Source organism: Falco punctatus (genome assembly GCF_963210335.1).
Source record: "Falco punctatus genome assembly, chromosome: 15".
Lineage (NCBI taxonomy): Eukaryota > Metazoa > Chordata > Aves > Falconiformes > Falconidae > Falco > Falco punctatus.
Window position 1 is genome coordinate 11806107 of NC_137595.1, and position 17192 is coordinate 11823298.

Sequence of the window (17192 nt, forward strand, 5' to 3'; positions counted from 1 at the left end):
GGACAGCTTGCTTCTACTAGAAAAACTGCACAGCAGCTCTACCTGTCCTGAAGTTCAGAAAGCAGGGAGGGTCTTTGATCATAAAATAATGGGACACGATCTGATACCTGTAACTTTAAAGACTGTCGGTATTGTAGCACTCTGCTAACTCGTATACCTTGTAATAAATGCAGGCAGATAAAAACCATCTCCTTCCCAGCCCCTCTCCTCTCCAAAATTGCATCCAAGATGAAACTTCACCTTAGAGCTACTTTTTATTTCCCTCTAGTCTGTATGTGGCATATGCATTTGCACAGATTCTCCTGAGTACACTAGGTCCTTGAGGAGATACACAAGTTCCTCAGGTTAGCAAGTGTAAATATCATTACACGTGCTTGAAGAATTACAAGAAAATCCTACAGGAGCCCAAAGGCAGCAATACCACTTGGTGTTTACATTCTATCCCTCAAGAAGGTAGCATGACTGAAAAGGGCAGAGAAAGAGCACAAAGAAGGAATGGGAGATACAGATTCAGCTTACCACCATATCTTCACAGCAGGCTGTGGAGTGGTCTTTCCTGCTCATCCCAAAGAAGACATCCTCTGTGCCCACACACTGTTTGAATAAAATCTGATACCTGAGAAAGAAAAATTGTTGCCTAATAATACTGGAGAAGGGGCAGGAAACTAAAGGAGATTGTAATTCTCAGAGGATCATAAATATCCTCGTCATACTGTCTCTCCTCCTTTTCAAGTCTCACTTCATCTATCTGCACTGGGTTTCTGTTCAGAGCCATGACTGAGTTAGCTAGATGACAGGTGAAGATCATTCACTCCACCTTCCAAGGCACTCACTTTGCTGCCTCTACTTCACTAACCAGCCTTTGCAAGATCAGGAAATGCATCCTAAGTTAACATGGTACTTAGCAACTAGTCAAACACCACAAAATCTTGGGAAACAGATTTGAAAAGGATGCTATCACAGTTACATGTGTTCTGTTCTGTCATTCAACATACTCTTGCAGCCTAAGCATAACACACTTTCATCAAGTTGTAATTGTTTTGCATTCAGCCAACATTTATTTTCTCCCCCCCCCCCCCCCATCTACAAAATGTAGAATCACATACTCCCTTACTCTTGGTAATTAATGAATGAGGAAATACAAACTAAATTTGTACTTAGAACATACGTTACTCCTACTAAATTGAGCAAAATAAGTGGAGTGAGTCACTTCTCTAAGCTGCTGGAAAAAGGGTATGGAAAGTCTTTTTCACGTCTCCAGTGTTCATATGCGTATGTAATAATTCCTAAGTCAATGAGAAATCTGTCTAATAGCTCTGGATGCACCTCTTTAGCCATCTGTTTTCCTTTTGGGCCATTTTCCTTGATTCAATTTGATGAACTATTACAAAGACTTATACTCTCTTTTCATTTGTGCAGCATAGGTCATAATTACTTGAGGCTAGAGAAGCACTGCATTTTACCCAGCAGAGAGGGGGAGAGTCAAAGAACAGCACAAGAAAAGACTCTGTTATGCCCACAATACAAAGACAGCATGTTCTACATCTCACATATGACAGTTTCAAGAACAGCTGTATGTGAGGCTACAGGTGAATGGCAAAACATTTTCAGAAATGCTGTCAGGTGGGCCTCACTCCTGTGCTCAGATCAGGAAATTGCACACCTCATGGCATGACTTATGGGCACAGAAAAATGAGGATCCTGGACTGCTTCATGGGTTTCAGTCCATCTGCTCCAACATTTACCACTCCAGGATATGGCATTAGAACACAGTGATTGTAAATGCAAAGGCTGCTTTGTGGATTGACCCTGAAGGCCTTCTGACCTCTACAAACTACAACATGCCTGACTGTATCCATTTCAAGAACACTTTTTAAAATTGTTTTTCTATGAGCAAGTGAAAAGACTCTGGTTCTAGGCTGTCCCTTAACAAACAAAGATTGAATGACAAGATTTAAAAGTTCAAAACTGCCTGCATATAGCCTTCTTTCCTGTAGCACTATTTGTCTCTAAAGAGCTTAATTCTTTGAAATGCAAATACAAGTTGGAATACTTTAGGAATTTATGAGTATGAAAAATGAATGCATCCCTGTTGCAGGGGGGAAAAACAGGTATTTCACACAAATGGCGTATTTGAAAGCTAGCAAATCATTTTGCTAGCCTACTTCCCCTCCTAATCCCGCCTATACAAGTATCTGTCACTCCAAGTAATCTTATGATGGGGACAAACCAACCTTGTGTTTCTGTTATGAGATCGGAAGATTTTCAAGGCAAAGGTTAAAATCATTCCTCACGTGTTGCTTTAGGTGTAAGCGCTGATATCCTTCCTTTCCCCTTCTGTGACACAAACTTTTCAGATGGCTGTTTCACTCAAACGCAGTAGACACTGTTTAACTCCTATTTCCATTAATGCTATGTAAAGCAGGCAGCATCAGCTCACTTACTCTGGCTGTTCTCTAGGGTCCCAGGTATCATCATATTCAGATCCTTCTGGGACCTCCTCTGTATTCCAAATAGTTTTCCTGGTTTCAGATTTCACTTGAGAAGTACCTGTAAGTGATGAGAAAAGTCATGCTGTCGTATTTTGGAATGTCTCTGTTCCCCTAGGTTTGCTGAAAACTTAGATTTTTCTAGGCTTTAGAACAATCTTGGCATTAAAAGCATTCCAATTAATGATTACAGTCTCCTTCAACTCAGTATCTTATGAATGAGAATTTGCAGAGGAAGGATATTTTCCTTTCCCTTAAATCTCCTTTACCCAACCTCCATGTCAAGAAAATCCTCCTTTCAGGCATAAAATACCTAGCACTTCAAAATGGGTAAAGTGTAGAAGTATGAAATATTAATCTTCCCCAAGCCCCTGACATGAGATTTTTAAGCGAGCAGAATCATTTACAAAAGAACCTCCTCCTCACATAGAAATTCAGCTCTTCCCATTAATTATTGAGCACAGCCCAGATAAGGTACTGAAGACACATGAAAGTTCACGGGCAGAATACTATAGTTTATGCCTGTCCTACATGAAAATATATTTTTCCTAGTAAGCTGGTGAATCTGCAGCTTGAAGGTTTTTTATAGTAAAATCTCTGGTTATTTTTGGAATCCCAAGTAGGTTCTACTTGGGATAGAAATACCCTATTTGTTATATTTGCCACAGTTCCTTTTCTGCTACACTCATCCTGCTCCTTGTTGACCTTTCTCACAGCTCATAACTAAGCTGACCAATAATGCAACAGCATTAGCTCCAGGAATAACTTTACATTAACTTTGCCAAGACTCAGTTTTGTCTTCCTTTCTTTCCTGAGGACAGCCCAAGGTGTTGACACAAATTTCGGAACCCTTGAGATATTTATTCTCATTGTCCGAGTCAGCCTTTCTATATGATGCCGGAACACTCGGAGGCAGGTAAAGCATGTAATTGTCTGGGGTTTCCAGGCCGAGAACTAAATGCAAGGAGAATAACCGAAAAACATCCCTCTGTCTGTTGAGCTTCCATTTCTTCTCAAGTGTGGTCTAAATAGGGTTGTGAAACTCTTGGGGGGGGAATACGGTATGATTGTGTTTCATGGTACACTTCATAGTCCTTCCTCCTCATAGGCACAGGCTCAGTTCCACACAGTTTACTCCAAAAAGATCCTTTCAGGTGAGTACACAGAAGTCCACCTTCCTTGTATGCTTTAAGTAAGCATCAACAATTCTAAAGGACTACTTAAATGGAGCTTTTTGCTGCTCAGTCATGATTCCCCTCAGCCCATGGTCAGGCTGTGCTCTGTACTCTCACCACTTGAGACTGCTGTGCTCTGGAGTCACCCTTTTTGCTTCTCTTTGTATATTTTGCAGTTAAACTTTCAGGAAAAGAGTAATTTAACAGTGTAATTGTAAACATGCAATGCTATTTCCATCTCAAAGGACTCTCTTATTGAGGCAAACCCCATCAACGGTAACTCACTACAGCTGTTACAGTCTGCTAACATGGGACTGAATGCTAAAACATACAAACACTCCTCCTCACCAGCGGTCTCTCTCTTTACCGGTCCAATACTACCAGGAGTCATGGAGCTGACAGAACAGTGTGGCTGCAAAGAAGGCAAATGGAATTTCAATCAAATTTCATAGAGCCCAGCTCAGTAACAATAATGTCAATAAACAGAAAATGTTATCTGAGGTTGAACAAATCCCTGCTAGAATCCAAATAAAAATATTATCCTACAATTTCATGATGGAACCGCTGAACATTCTCTCCTCTTCACTCTCACCCAGCAGAAAGAGGCCTTAACACACTGGGTTTAAGCAGGACTCCCAAAAGAACAGTATTACAGATAAACATGCTTTTTGAGTTATTAGTTTCTATGGCATTTTGGCAAAATTTCCATGCTTTGCCTGCTATAAAAATATTACAGGAAACCAAGGGTACTACATAAAAACCCCATCACAGCATTTGGATTCCTTTTGACAGTAAAGATCATATGAGGCAACGTTTTCCTCTAATTATGAATCAATTTAGTGCTAATAGGCCAATGTGAGGCATTTCTCTACATATGAGGATTCCTTGGTTCGATAAAAGTGCCTCATATGCACAGAACATTAAATTAAATCAAAATAAAGATTTCAATTTACCCAGATTGACTCAGACTTAATTGACATCCCCTGTGGCAATTTTCTGTTTCTGTCTCTGAAGTGTCATTCATTTTATTAATAAGATGTAAACAAATTCTTTTAAAATCAGGATGTTTACTGCAAAGATGTACAGCAATAATGCTAGTTTTACAAGGCAGGCATTAAAAAGCTGAAGGGTAGCTGGGAGCCTGAAGGACCACATCCACCACCTACTGAAAAGAAATATCAAGGGATATGCAGCCCTTTTACCCCAAATATTACTACCATTGCCACTACCAGTGCCCAACTGCTGGGTTAGCCAGCTGGCTCTTTGTTGAGAAGTGATTTGGAAGAACAGTTAAGCATTTGCCATTTTCATTATCCAAATCATGACATGTTCAAAATCCTAAGAAACTTCTCAAAGTTTTGAGCCTTCACAGAGGTCTCCTACACTGTGATTGTTGGCACGCACCTGTGGCCATCCTGGGCTATTTCCCCCCAGCACACATGCATGCCTGGATAAAAGCAGAAGTTTGCATATTACAGGAACAATGTACATTTTTCCAAAAGCTACGATTTTCATCTAGTCTCAAGATGAATTGATATAGAAGAATGGAAAGATATCTCTCATTAATCATTCAGATCATTCACCTGTGAATAGTTACTCACCCTTCCTTATTCTACAATCACTAATACATCTATTGTACTTCAATGATCAATTATCTTTGCAGTTCCTCAATGCTGGACACGCAGAATTAGTACACACAGTTGCCTCTGGATATTTTAGTCTTTACTCAGAAGTTGAGCACCAACTCTTTTTCCCTTCATATAAAGTATTTAGTCATTAATTGCCTTCATCTCTGGCAGATATCAGGGTAAAGGAAGGGGAAGTCTAAAGTAAAGCGCCTTCAACAGTATGTTTTCAGTTCCTTCAGGCTGAAAAACTAAATCTCTGTCCCTTTTTGTGGTCCTAGTCTCTCCTTTTTATGCTGGGGCATCTTCCTTAATCTCTCCCTCAAGAGCCTGTTACCCTAAAAGTATCTTCAAGCTGTTTCAGTGAGTCCAAACACCTCTAATGTTTTCATTCACTGTTTACTCACTCTGGGAAAAGAAATATTTACGTCACCTCAGTTAACAAGGCTAGGCCATAGTACAACATAAAGAAGAAGCAGCATTTTTTATAAAAGACTCACCACGTGTTCATCATCATCATCATCACCTTCTTGAGCATTACTAAGCAGTTTGGCAAGGTACTGCAAAGAGGAGGCACTGTCCATATCAACACCCACTGCTCACCTCTGCAGAAAAAACAAGGGAAAGATAAAGAACAAAATGCATTCAGTACTGCCTGGGAAGCACAACATTCATACAGCGTGTTCTGGAAGGATAAAGTTTAGCCAAACTCTTAATAAGCGTGATACCAAAACATATATTATGTGTATTTCTCCCTTCAGGTTATAAATTCTTTTGCTCCACAGACATTAGCTTCAACTACAGCTCAGCCTAACAGGACTATAGGCTGAAGCAGACCCCACCTCAGGGGGGATTTGCAGCCGCTGAGGCCGGGTGGGGACAGCAGGAGCCCAGGCCCGGGCCTCACCCTGAGGAGCCAGGAACGCTCAACAGGTGCCGCGCTGCACCGCTTCGCTCCGGGCGGGCCGAGGGCAGCCCCAGCTCCAGCCCCAAGCCCAGCGCGAGCGGGAAGAGCCGGCTTTCCGGCCCCGGTGCCGCCGCACGGCCCACAGCCGCCCCGGCCGCGTCCCCGTCCCCGCAGCAACGGGCCGGCACCGCCCCGCCGCGCCTCTCGTGGTCCCGCCAGCCAATCCGGCCGGCAGCCCGCGACCGGCAGCAGGACTGGCCAATGGCCGCCGGCGGCAGGGAGGCGCGGCCGGCGGTTGGGCGGTGGCGGAGAGGGGCGGGCGCGGCGCGGCCGTGCGTCATCCCCGCGCGCGCGGCGGTGTGGCGGTGTGTGCGGGTGCGGGCGGTGTGTGCAGGGGTGGCCGCTAGCCCCGCCGGGCCCGGCTCTGCTGAGGGCGGCGGCCCCGCTGCCCGCTCCGCGCGGCCGCCATGAACCAGTTCAACTTCGGGTCGGGCGCGGCGGGAGGCGGCTTCGCTCTGGGCACGCCGAAGACGGCCGCCACCACGGCCACGACCGGCTTCTCCTTCTCGACGCCCGCCGCCTCGGCGGGCTTCAGCTTCGGCAGCGCGGCCCAGGCGCCCGCCAGCAGCCAGCCCGCCGGGCTCTTCTCCTTCAGCAGGCCGGGCGGTGCCGCGCAGCCCGCCAGCTTCAGCTTCGGGACGCCGGCCACGGCCGCCGCGGCGCCGGCGGCAAACGTGTTCCCGCTGGGGTGAGGCGCCCGGGGTCCGGGCGGGGGTGGGCCGGGCCGAGCGGCCCCGGCCGCGGGGGCGCGGGCGGGCTCGGGGCAGCGGGGCTGCGGCCCTTGTGCCTGGGCCCCCCGCGGGAGCGCGCTGGGCAGGCGCTGGGCGAGGCCTGTGACCTGCCAGCGCCGGCTCCCTCGGGTGGGCCGGAGCGGTGAGCGGCTGCTGCCTCGGCCCCTGAGCGGGCCCGTGGCGCTGCCTGCCGGGGCAGACGGCAGGGCTCTGCCTCCGCGCGTAAAGCCGCTCGTGAGGGCGCGACCCTGGAGCGCTCGGGGTGTTTCTGTGGGAGCCAGTGTGCCCGGCTTGTCTTAGGCAAGGCTGTGAGCTGTGGGGCGATGCTTGAGAGCTGCTGCTGTCGAGGCTTGCCAGATGGGAGCAGTGGGAAGGGAGCTCAGATGAGGGCTGGCGGTGGAAGGGAGTGAAAAAAGAGTCTTCTGTAGAGGAAGCGACAAGGGTGCTGAGGAGCTGAGAGAAGAAGCAACTTCACTGACGTCGCCCCAGATATGTTGCGGTGCCTGGGTGGGTGGGGGTATTTAGGCAGCATTGAGTCAGGCTTAAGAGACTTCACAAGAGGATGGCCAGTGACAGGAGTTGAGATGCAGACTTTGTCAAGATTGCAACATAAGCCTGGTTAAAGCGCGCGCCTCCTTGAAAGGTGGTTTCTGCTGCCAGTGAATCTGTGAGAAAGCCGACTGGGTGCTTGGGTGAACGTAAGCCTCCACCAAAACGGCTTCTTTCCTTTTTTTCTCTAGGACAACTGCCCCAAAACTCAACTTTGGAGGCAGTAGTGCCACTCAGGCTACAGGAATCACAGCAGGCTTTGGGTTTGGTAGCTCTGTACCAGCCAGTGCGCCCTCAAGTCAAGCAGCAGCCCCTTCTGGCTTTGTGTTTGGATCCACTGGCACCGCCACCACTGCTGCCGCCACCACCACGACCACCGCTCCGTCTGGGACGACCGGAGGGTTCAGTTTTTCCAGTGGTACTGCAGCTCAGGCCGGAACAGCCGGCTTTAACATCGGCACTGCGGCTCCGCAGGCAGCGCCCACAGGGTTGACCTTTGGAGCAGCACCTGCAGCTGCTGCCACCACTGCTGCCACCTTAGGAGCTGCCACCCAGTCAGCGACCCCCTTCAGCCTTGGGGGTCAGTCCACAGGTGAGCTGCAGCTTGAAATGGCAGCTGTAGCGAGGCAGGCTGTCAGCGAGGAGGGCAACCGGGGATGGTGTGGAGGTTGTGCGGCCTCCTGCTTCTGCTGGTGGGAGATGTGGGGCGTGGCTGGGATCAGTGGTTCTTCTGATTCGCTTCTCCAGGGTCTTCAGTGACGAGTAGCAATTGCTGTTTAGCCTTTAGTGCAGCGTTTTCTTGGGAAGTAGATGCCTCCAAGCTCGTGTGCTCTTGAACTTGTATTGATCATTTATTTTCCTGAGGCCAGCAGGTAATGCAGAGAGAAAACCACATCCAGCAGATGTGCCTGAATCCATTTTTTCCTTAGGAACTGACTGAGTCTGACAATGTGTTTAAACGAGCCAGTGAGTTTGTGTCTTGTCTAGGCCAGTCTGGCTGAGCATAGCATGTATTTGGGGAAAGTTTCTTGGGACGGCGCTTTGGTCCAGCACTTGATTTCTGCGATAAAGCACTGTTTACCTTCCCAGCAGCAGGAGCTTGCCCACTCGCGCAGGATCCGGCAAAAGTTCAGCTTGCTTTTTTTTTTTTTTTTATTTACTTGTTGGTGATGGTGACAGGCCTCAGGGGGAAGGTGGTTGCCTCTGGGATGAGGGTGATGTTCATCTGTGTAAGAATCATTGTTGAAAGTCTTTGGAGGTAAGGAGCGTGTTAGCCCTAGTTCGTTTTCTGGAGAACGTGGAGTATTTGTTACACTGCGTATTGTTGTGGGGCTTTTTTATGCTCTTACTGCTTCAAACTTGACTAGTGCTGTTATCAGTGGAAACTACAGAGTCTCTGTAGTGAAAGGTTCGTCTTTTCCTTTTCCTTGTGCTACTTGTTCCAGGCGTGAGCTTTGGGACATTGTCTTCAACAGCAGCAACAGCAGCCACTAGTGCGCCTGCAGCAACGCTGACCGCTAGTACCAGCCAGGGACCCACTCTGTCCTTTGGAACCAAACTTGGAGGTAGGAGGTGATTACAGGAGATAATTACGGAAGACTTAACGAATCTGGTGTCCTTCTGGGAGCAGTTTTCTGAACTGGAGTCTGGAAACGGGCTAGAACTGTTTGTCACCGTGAATTTGCAATGCCACCAGTAATCTGTGGCAGTTCATATAGCCGCTGGAGTTAGTACCGTGTTTTTTTTATTGTGTCGCACGTGCCAGATTCTGTCCTGTACTTGTTGGTGGAGCGTAGTGGAAGGGAGCAGCAGGTTTAAAGGGCCCATTGGAAGAGAGAGAGTTGAGGTAGAATAAGAGGGACACTGGTTTGACGTTGGGAGAGGGGTCTGCCGGAGTCGAGAAATTACTCAATATGAGTTATGCATCTTGCTCATCTTTATTAGCTTCTAACACTTCTTATATAGCCTCGATACACAAGCATGTTCCCAAAGCAAACATATAATTGGTTATTAGCCCCTAAGCACACGCTGCTCTCACACCACTAATTATCATGATTAGAACAAGCATTCTATCCATGCAGCTGTTTGCGTTAGCCATGTTTTAGCCTTGCGGTTTGCTACTCCCTTTATTCCCATTCCGCTCCCTATGTCCCTTGGCCTTGCACCTGTCTTCCCTGACAGCTGCAGCTTGTTACAGCCACGGCCTGGTAGTACAACAAAGTTACTTGGTCTCAGGATTCAAGAATAGATCAAGGCCACTTTCTTGTTAACTTCAGCACAACAACTTCACCACAATTCTAATGGATTGTGCAGGTCTTTAGGGATTCTGTGGCCACGCTTCTGCAGCCATTCTTCTACAGTTTTACATCTTTCACCCATCAGAAAACTGGTGTTGCTGGGCAGATCTCCATGGCACGTTCAGCACAATCTTTTGAAATGGGTGAGAGCTTGATGCGGTCTGGCTGTAGAAGAGGTATGCTTTTTTCTGTTTGCAGTAACATCCACAGCTGCTACCAGTGCCTCTACCACCACAACCTCCATTCTTGGTTCGACGGGGCCTACGTTGCTCGCGCCTATAGCGAGTTCTTCAGCACCGACATCGTCTACCACCACAGGCCTCACGCGTAAGTCACAACGTACAGGTTTTAACTGCTGGGGGAATAGACAAGCAGTGTGGTTGGTGCTGCCTGTGAGGGGTGGAGCTGCAGATACTGATGCTGGGGTGACATGGGAGAACTCAAAGGGCCAGCTCTTGTCGCTGTTTGCCACCTTCCCTCTTTGTGATTTCTGGCAAAGTGCCTTCAATGGTGAGGCACGGAGGGGTTTGTTCAAACCAAAGTACGCTTCAAATTCAGGGTGAGGAAAGCAGCATGGGGCAGTTTTAGCTGTATGTGAATTGTTTGTTTCTCTCTCTGGGAGCATTGCCATCACTGAGCTTTCTAGTGATGTTTTAGCAGCTGACTTCCACACCCCGGTGCCTTGAGTGTGGTTATGTCTGCCTTTTGACTTCTGCGTGAGGTGTTAGTGCTGCTTAAAGAGCAGTGGAGGTGCTGTGTGTGAAAAACAAGTCTTGATGCAGCTGTACATTTGTGAGTTTCCCTCATAACCGCTGGCAAGTTTCCTCTTGCTGAAAGACATTTATGGCAGGAAATGGGTAAATGACAGTAGCTTGGCACCTGGGTTGATAGAGTTTCTGGAAGAATTGCAGAGCATTCTGGCTGTATTATAGCTTCAGCCTGCCTGTTTTCACGTTGTGTCGGGATGATCCTCCACCTCGACAGCTGTCCTGTTTAATAGAAGTAAAGACCATGTGTGGAGATGGGTGAGCAGGCAGAGCTGTCCAAAGGGGCACTGCATTTAGTGGTTTTGCAAACTCTCAGTGTTGTCTTCCGTTTCCAGTTGGTGCCCCTTCCACTGGGACAGCCAGTCTTGGAACGCTTGGGTTTGGATTAAAAGTTCCTGGAACAACAGCTGCCGCAACAAGCACTGCTACGGGTAAGAGCTAGGTGCTGAAAGTAGCTGAAGAGAAGGAAGCCTGACTTCAGTGCTCTGTCGTAAAGGGCCACGCTAGTGTAGCAGCATAGCAGCTGTAATTTCTAATGCCCTCCAGTAACTGAAAATAACACAATCTTTCTTCCTCTGATCCTCCTTTTCCATCTCCTCAAATGCACAGTAACTTACAACTTCTGAGAGCCTGTCCCCGCAGCTAAGGGAGTTTGGGTGAAGGAAGGCCCGTGCGCTTTGATGGTGTAGTTTGCAGCAAGTAAAGTAAATGGATTAGCTGCTCTTTCTTGGCCTGCCTGTGTAGGTGCAGACTTGCCTGGGGAGTCGAGGGAGAGGTGTCTTGATGGGGAAAGGGAGAGGCCAAAGACTGGTGGGGAGCGTTAGGGAGAGATGGTTTCTGTTGCAGTGCTGCTCCATTCATCGGTTTCTTCCATAGGACAAATTGCAGAGCGTTGGATGTCATTAACTTGAGAAACCAACCCCCAGAAAAGCAGTGCAGCTATGGATGCTGTCTTTAAGTGGCAGCCCTCATGTGAAAACCTGCCGTGGAATTTGCTGCTGCACGGTGTTGGGGTTCAGGTCTGAGCGTCTTTTTCTGGATGCAGTTACCAGCCAGTTTTCAGTGGGATGCCATGGTTGCTGCTCAGCTCTCAAGGTGTTTGAGCTCAGTGCCTCGAAGTGCCATGTGATAGGTGCTCTTAGCTTTGTGAAGACATAGAAATTGCCTCTTCTGCAGCGATGGTGGAAGGAGACTGGCTGTGCTGGTGGTTCCTAGGTCTGATATTAAAACGTGAGGAGATTGAGAGGAGTGGGCTAACGCTGTGTTTCTTTGAATAATGCCCAGTTTAAATGCAGGTTGCAGGTTCCTGGTTTTACTAGAACTACTAGTCAGGCGTTTACAGTCTACTGCTTTTGTGTCGAGGTGCATTTTTTCCCCTTCCTGAGAGATTGTGGGATTTGTTTTTTGTCCCTTCGAAGGGAAAGGGACCTAGTTGATCTCATACAGCTCTGCGCTGAGAGGTGTGTGTGGGACCTGTTCTCGATTTGCTGGGTAGTGGCTGCTGGCCACTTCTGTTGCTTGACTTGAATCTCTTCTTTCAGGCACCACTTCTGCTTCTGGCTTTGCTTTGAATCTTAAGCCATTAACTACGACTGGTGCTATTGGAGCTGTGACTTCTACAGCTGCCATAACCACCACCACAACCACCAGGTGAGTGTTTGGGTACAGCTGACTTATTTCCCGACTGGGACAAGAGGCGGTGTTAATGGTGGTACCTGATGGTGGAGGGGAAGTGAGCGTTGTTGTGTTTCTGTTTTGTCTTTTGATCTTGTGTTCTGTGCTGCCTTGCGCTTTGTGTCAGTGCGCCCCCAGTGATGACTTATGCCCAACTGGAGAGTCTGATAAACAAGTGGAGTCTGGAACTGGAAGACCAAGAGAAACACTTTCTCCATCAAGCTACGCAAGTTAATGCCTGGGACCAGACGCTGATAGAGAATGGGGAGAAGGTAAGGTGACATGCAGTGTAACCTGATGTTGCCTGCTTAGATCCTTAAAGGCTTTAAGTATTACGGAGTCGGCAAGCCATCTAGTGGGACTTTCTCTTCTTTTTTTTGTTTTTCAACTAGAATTATCTCTGAATCCTTTGAAAAACTCACTCTGTGTCTGTTCTGGTCTTTAGGCATTGAAGCTTGGAAATCTGTTTATTGTGAGTTTACTCTGTGGTAACGAGTTACCTTAGGGTGGAGCTTTCAAAGCCCAACCTCCATTATTCAGTTCTGGTCTGTGAATCTTCATGTAACTGTTCCTAGTCAATGTTTTTTATGGTGCTGACCACCACTCCTGTTTTATGAGTTGTCTCTTGAATTTTTGTAGTGTAATTGGGTGTCTTCTGTTTCCAGATTACTTCATTACACAGAGAAGTAGAGAAAGTGAAGCTTGATCAGAAGAGGTAGGAGACTATGAACACCTGAGATGTTTTTCTTTCTTTTTTGCATCTTCTTGCGTTGTGGTACGGCAGATCTAGGACGTGTATAACGCCTAAGTGGGGGTAGGGTAACGTTTTCTCTTTTCCAGACTGGATCAGGAGCTGGACTTCATTCTGTCACAGCAGAAAGAGCTTGAAGACTTGTTGACCCCTCTGGAGGAGTCTGTGAAGGAGCAGAGTGGGACTATCTACTTGCAGCACGCAGATGAAGAACGGGAGAGGACGTAAGACAAAAATGAGCTTTGACCGTGAGATGAGCAGGCTAATGTGGCGATGATCAATCAGCAAGAAGTGGAGCTGGGACACATGACAATATTGAACTCTCAGTGGCCTTATTCAAACGTGTAATCCTGTTTTATGCATGGCAACTTAGGTTTTAAGCATTAGAAATGGGGATTGTGACTGGAAGCCCTTGAATCAGCATGAAAATGTCTTTGGGTGTTGGTGTAATCAGCTGTGTGGGAAAAGGTTACCAATTTTGGTGTAAGCTCTGAAAAGTAATGATTATTTAGTGATAGAAGTGAAGAGAGCAGAATGCACTATGTGTGTCCTTGTAAGCCCAAAGACTTTAATTGCAATAGTGTAATGAGAAGTTGGTATGACTGGGAGTAGATCTTCCAAAGTTCACTTTTAATATTCTGACCTTGGTTCCCATGCGTTTTGCAGCTATAAACTGGCTGAAAATATTGATGCTCAGTTGAAGCGTATGGCACAAGATCTGAAAGACATCACTGAGCACTTGAATACATCAAGAGGCCCAGCAGACACGAGCGACCCGGTAAATGCAAGCTTTCTTTTTTTGTGTTGTATAGAAGGGAAAGATTATTTAAACTACTGCTAACTCTTTGTCCACTTGTGGTTAGTCTGCTGCTTGTGGTTTCAACCTTGGAGCAGGGTGTTTTGTTTTGTCCATGGGTTGGTTCTCTTCTGGTAAAACTTGCATTATAACGCAGCACAAGCCAGGCTGACTCACATAACTATGTGAGTTTTCAGAGTATCCCATTGTGGTATGAACTCTGGTAATTTGCTTGTTGTCTAGTTTTTGCCTAGACTACAGCTTGTTTCAGAGGCATTTCTTAAGGCTGCTCCTGCTACCTGCTCCACCACTTGCGTCTTTCTTTTGGCAACCTAAATTTTGTTCAGAAGGCCCTCTGTAGCTGCTGATGCGTTTCTGTAATACTACTTTTGTATCCTCATGGAAACAAGATCTGAATTACCAGCTCTTTCTGATAGGTGTTAAATTGACCATGATTGTCCTTGTAGCTTTACTGAGAAACATTTTTTTTCCCGTAAGAATTCCCCATTGTTACTGCAGACTGAGTTTTATCCCATTCCTTTTTACTTTTGCCAGCTCCAACCTAAGGAGCTTAATGTGGTGGTGGTTCCTAGGTCTGAATTGGAGTCAGCCTAAGCCACAAGCACATACTCTAAAGCAGTCTGTTTTCTTGCTGGTAAGGAGAAGCAAAGCAATGCAGTCGTTGCATGGGAAGGCGGCTGCTCAGTTAGTGGAGCTGTACGTATGAGGAATTGGACTGCGCCATGTTCCAGCGGCAGGGGTGGGCAAGCTGCCTTACTGCTCTTAGTTTCCATGTAGTGTAACAAATGACTGTCACCTTCTGTTTCTGCTCAGCTTCAGCAGATCTGTAAAATTTTAAATGCGCACATGGATTCCTTGCAGTGGATTGACCAGAATTCAGGTGAGGGTTGTTTTGCTGCTTTTTGGGACTGTAAATAGAAAGCATGTAGTGAGTGTTTCGTGAACAGAAATGAATTGCTGTAGTTCCCCGAGGATTCTCCTCCTCCTCACCTTCAATGACACTGCCCCTTCTGTGCTTGAATTCTCCCGATGCACGTTCAAGGCCTTTGCTGAGAAGTAATTCCTGGCAACTGCTAATGTTTTACAAAAAAGCCCAGCTTGAAATGCATCATTGCAAAGCAGAGGACTTGGAAATGTTATGCTTTGTTCTACCAAACTAAGGTTAAATGTTGCAGCTTCTAAAATGTTGGTGGGTTTCCCTTTGGAATATGAAAGTTGGTGAGGTGGAGGGGGGTGTGTGTGTGTGTGTGTATGTATAACGTTACCATCATCCCCTCGGCCACTGAAAGCCAGATGCAGGTAAGACTGAGCGGCACATGTGTATCTGCAGGCGCAGTAACTCCGCAGCGTGGAAATTTGACAGTAGCAGTAACTTGTGATGTAGTGCAGAGCGGAAGATGCACTTGATAGTGAAAACTTGGTAGTGTAGTTATTGTTGCTTGTCTTAGATTATCTTAGGTATTAGCATGGCACCATGGTATACCAGTTAAAGGTGAAAGTGGGAGCTTTTCTCACAGGGAGTGCCTCCTTGTGAGGGATCTGAGAAGTGTAAACAGGTTTGGTTTTTAACTGATGTTAGCAGCCACACGGGGCCATGGCAGAATATAAAGCAGTGCTGCTCTCTTACCAGCATCAAATTGCACTGTCTGATGAGAATGTACTTCTTGGGTGAAAGCAGGCATTCTACCACGCATGTTTAAATAGTATTATTGGCTTCAGCTCGGGATTTAATTTGGCTTTCTTCCAGAATATATATGCAAACTTCTGCATGCTGAACATGCCTCTATTGGGAAGTCTGGTGCAGCTCCTGTGACATCAGAATTCTAGCTTTACAGAATGTGTGTGGAAATAGCAACCCGTTTCCTTTACATTTTCCAAGAAGGGAGATGCGGTATTTCCTCTGTAATCTGTACTGTCGAAATTTCTTATCAGTTAATAATGATTCATTTTCTTTGCTGGGAGGCATACATGTAAAGATACAGTTAAGCTCCAGTTCACCTTCAAGCAAGAAAGAAGCAATAAGCCTAAGAAATTGAGGTTTTAAAAAAATTTTAATATATCTCTGTTTTTGTGGGGTTCTTGGGAAGGAGAATGCCTGTTACCATGTGTACTTAAGTGGTCAGGTGGAAAAACAGTGCAGTTCTGAAGTAACCCTTCATGTAGCCCTTGCTATTAGTACATTGACTAGGCCTGCGAGCGACACATTCCTTGGTATTCTTTTTTGTCTATGTAAAAAAAACGACACCCTCCACCTAAACCAGACCCAGGGCATCTGTGCTGTAGGTGAAGTTATCAAGTTTGCTTTCTGTGGAACACCTCCGGGACGGATTAGAGTAAGCTGGTGATCTTATCTAGGCATACCCATACACCCTAGCTATTAACAAGTCTGACTTGTTGAACAATTATGTGCCACTGTGTGGCATTTTATTCACATTAGCGCTGACTGGCATTGCCACAGTTAAATGGACTTGCTGAATGAGGATGCAGGATGGTGCTGTTCCACAGGTGAAAAGAGTGTTTGGACCAAAGCGTTGTCCTGACCTTTTCTCCCTTCCTGTGAGAACCACAAAGACTTTTCCTATGTAGGTATAAATGAACTCAGATTTGAGTGAGAGAGATCTGTGAGACTGTGCAGGGTTGTGTTCTAGGGTTCTAGGGTGATTGTGAATTTAATTGCTTGTGTCTCCCACAGCTGTGTTGCAGAGAAAGGTTGAAGAGGTGACAAAGGTTTGTGAGAGCCGCCGCAAAGAGCAAGAGCGCAGTTTTCGGATCACTTTTGATTGAAGGACTTCAAAGGAGTAACCTGAAATCTCCATAGAAAACAGAGATTGTCGGGGATCCTGGTCTCAAATTACAATCTGGTTTTGTTTCTTTTCTTGCAATAAAGAAAGCCAGTCCTTGCATTGTCTGACTGGAATTCACCCGCTCCAGTCTGGGAGACTGGATGCAATTTGTGGAGGAAGTACGTGCTCTTTGTTCTTTGTAACTGCATGCAGACTGGTGAGTGACCCAAACGGATGTCCTCGAGGGATGTAAGCACTGTGTGACTCCACCGCTGAGCTCTCCAGTACTTAGATGTGACTTGACCGTGTTCAGCTGAGACTTCATAAGCCTTTATTCAGGTCCTTACAGAGATGGTTTAATGAAGAGCTGTCCTCAGAAGGAGCTGCAGCATTCTGAGAGACTGCAGTTCCTCCTGTTGCTCGCTGGAGTTTGTGTTTAAATTAGGTATGTTTCCACTTCTGAAGGTGGGCCTAGTTTTCTGTACTTTTGGCAATAAATGCTTTTGTGCTGGTTGGTACCTGTCAGTGGAATTTCTACACAATTAAAAATTAAAAATGGATGTGCCG

At 46.5% G+C, this 17192-nt stretch overlaps 2 protein-coding genes and 1 long non-coding RNA gene across 3 annotated transcripts in view; 1 reads left to right on the plus strand and 2 right to left on the minus strand.

The window, feature by feature from the left end:
• The window catches only part of DNAAF6 (dynein axonemal assembly factor 6), a 31837-nt gene extending 25416 nt beyond the window's left edge, over window positions 1-6421 (minus strand). Inside the window, exons 1-5 of the mRNA XM_080365561.1 lie at window positions 6132-6421; window positions 5790-5894; window positions 4013-4076; window positions 2445-2550; window positions 520-616 (exon numbers count right to left, since the gene is read on the minus strand). Of these exons, the coding sequence (XP_080221687.1) occupies window positions 520-616; window positions 2445-2550; window positions 4013-4076; window positions 5790-5873 (351 nt within the window). The 5' untranslated portion in view covers window positions 5874-5894; window positions 6132-6421. The remainder of the gene's footprint in view (window positions 1-519; window positions 617-2444; window positions 2551-4012; window positions 4077-5789; window positions 5895-6131) is intronic.
• A 240-nt stretch (window positions 6422-6661) lies between these two features.
• On the plus strand, window positions 6662-17143 carry LOC308053791 (nuclear pore glycoprotein p62-like). The gene is made up of 12 exons (XM_080365502.1): window positions 6662-6944; window positions 7728-8128; window positions 8982-9101; window positions 10032-10160; window positions 10936-11031; window positions 12142-12250; window positions 12402-12546; window positions 12940-12989; window positions 13115-13249; window positions 13692-13803; window positions 14656-14722; window positions 16535-17143. Exons 1-12 carry the CDS (start codon window positions 6664-6666, stop codon window positions 16624-16626), a joined length of 1737 nt encoding a protein of 578 aa, XP_080221628.1. The 5' UTR covers window positions 6662-6663; the 3' UTR covers window positions 16627-17143.
• LOC308053826 lies at window positions 11958-12154 on the minus strand. Its single transcript, XR_013923821.1, has 2 exons — window positions 12074-12154; window positions 11958-12028 (listed from the first exon to the last, which is right to left on the minus strand). It is a non-coding gene; the product is annotated as an uncharacterized lncRNA (long non-coding RNA).
• Window positions 17144-17192: the final 49 nt, after the last annotated feature.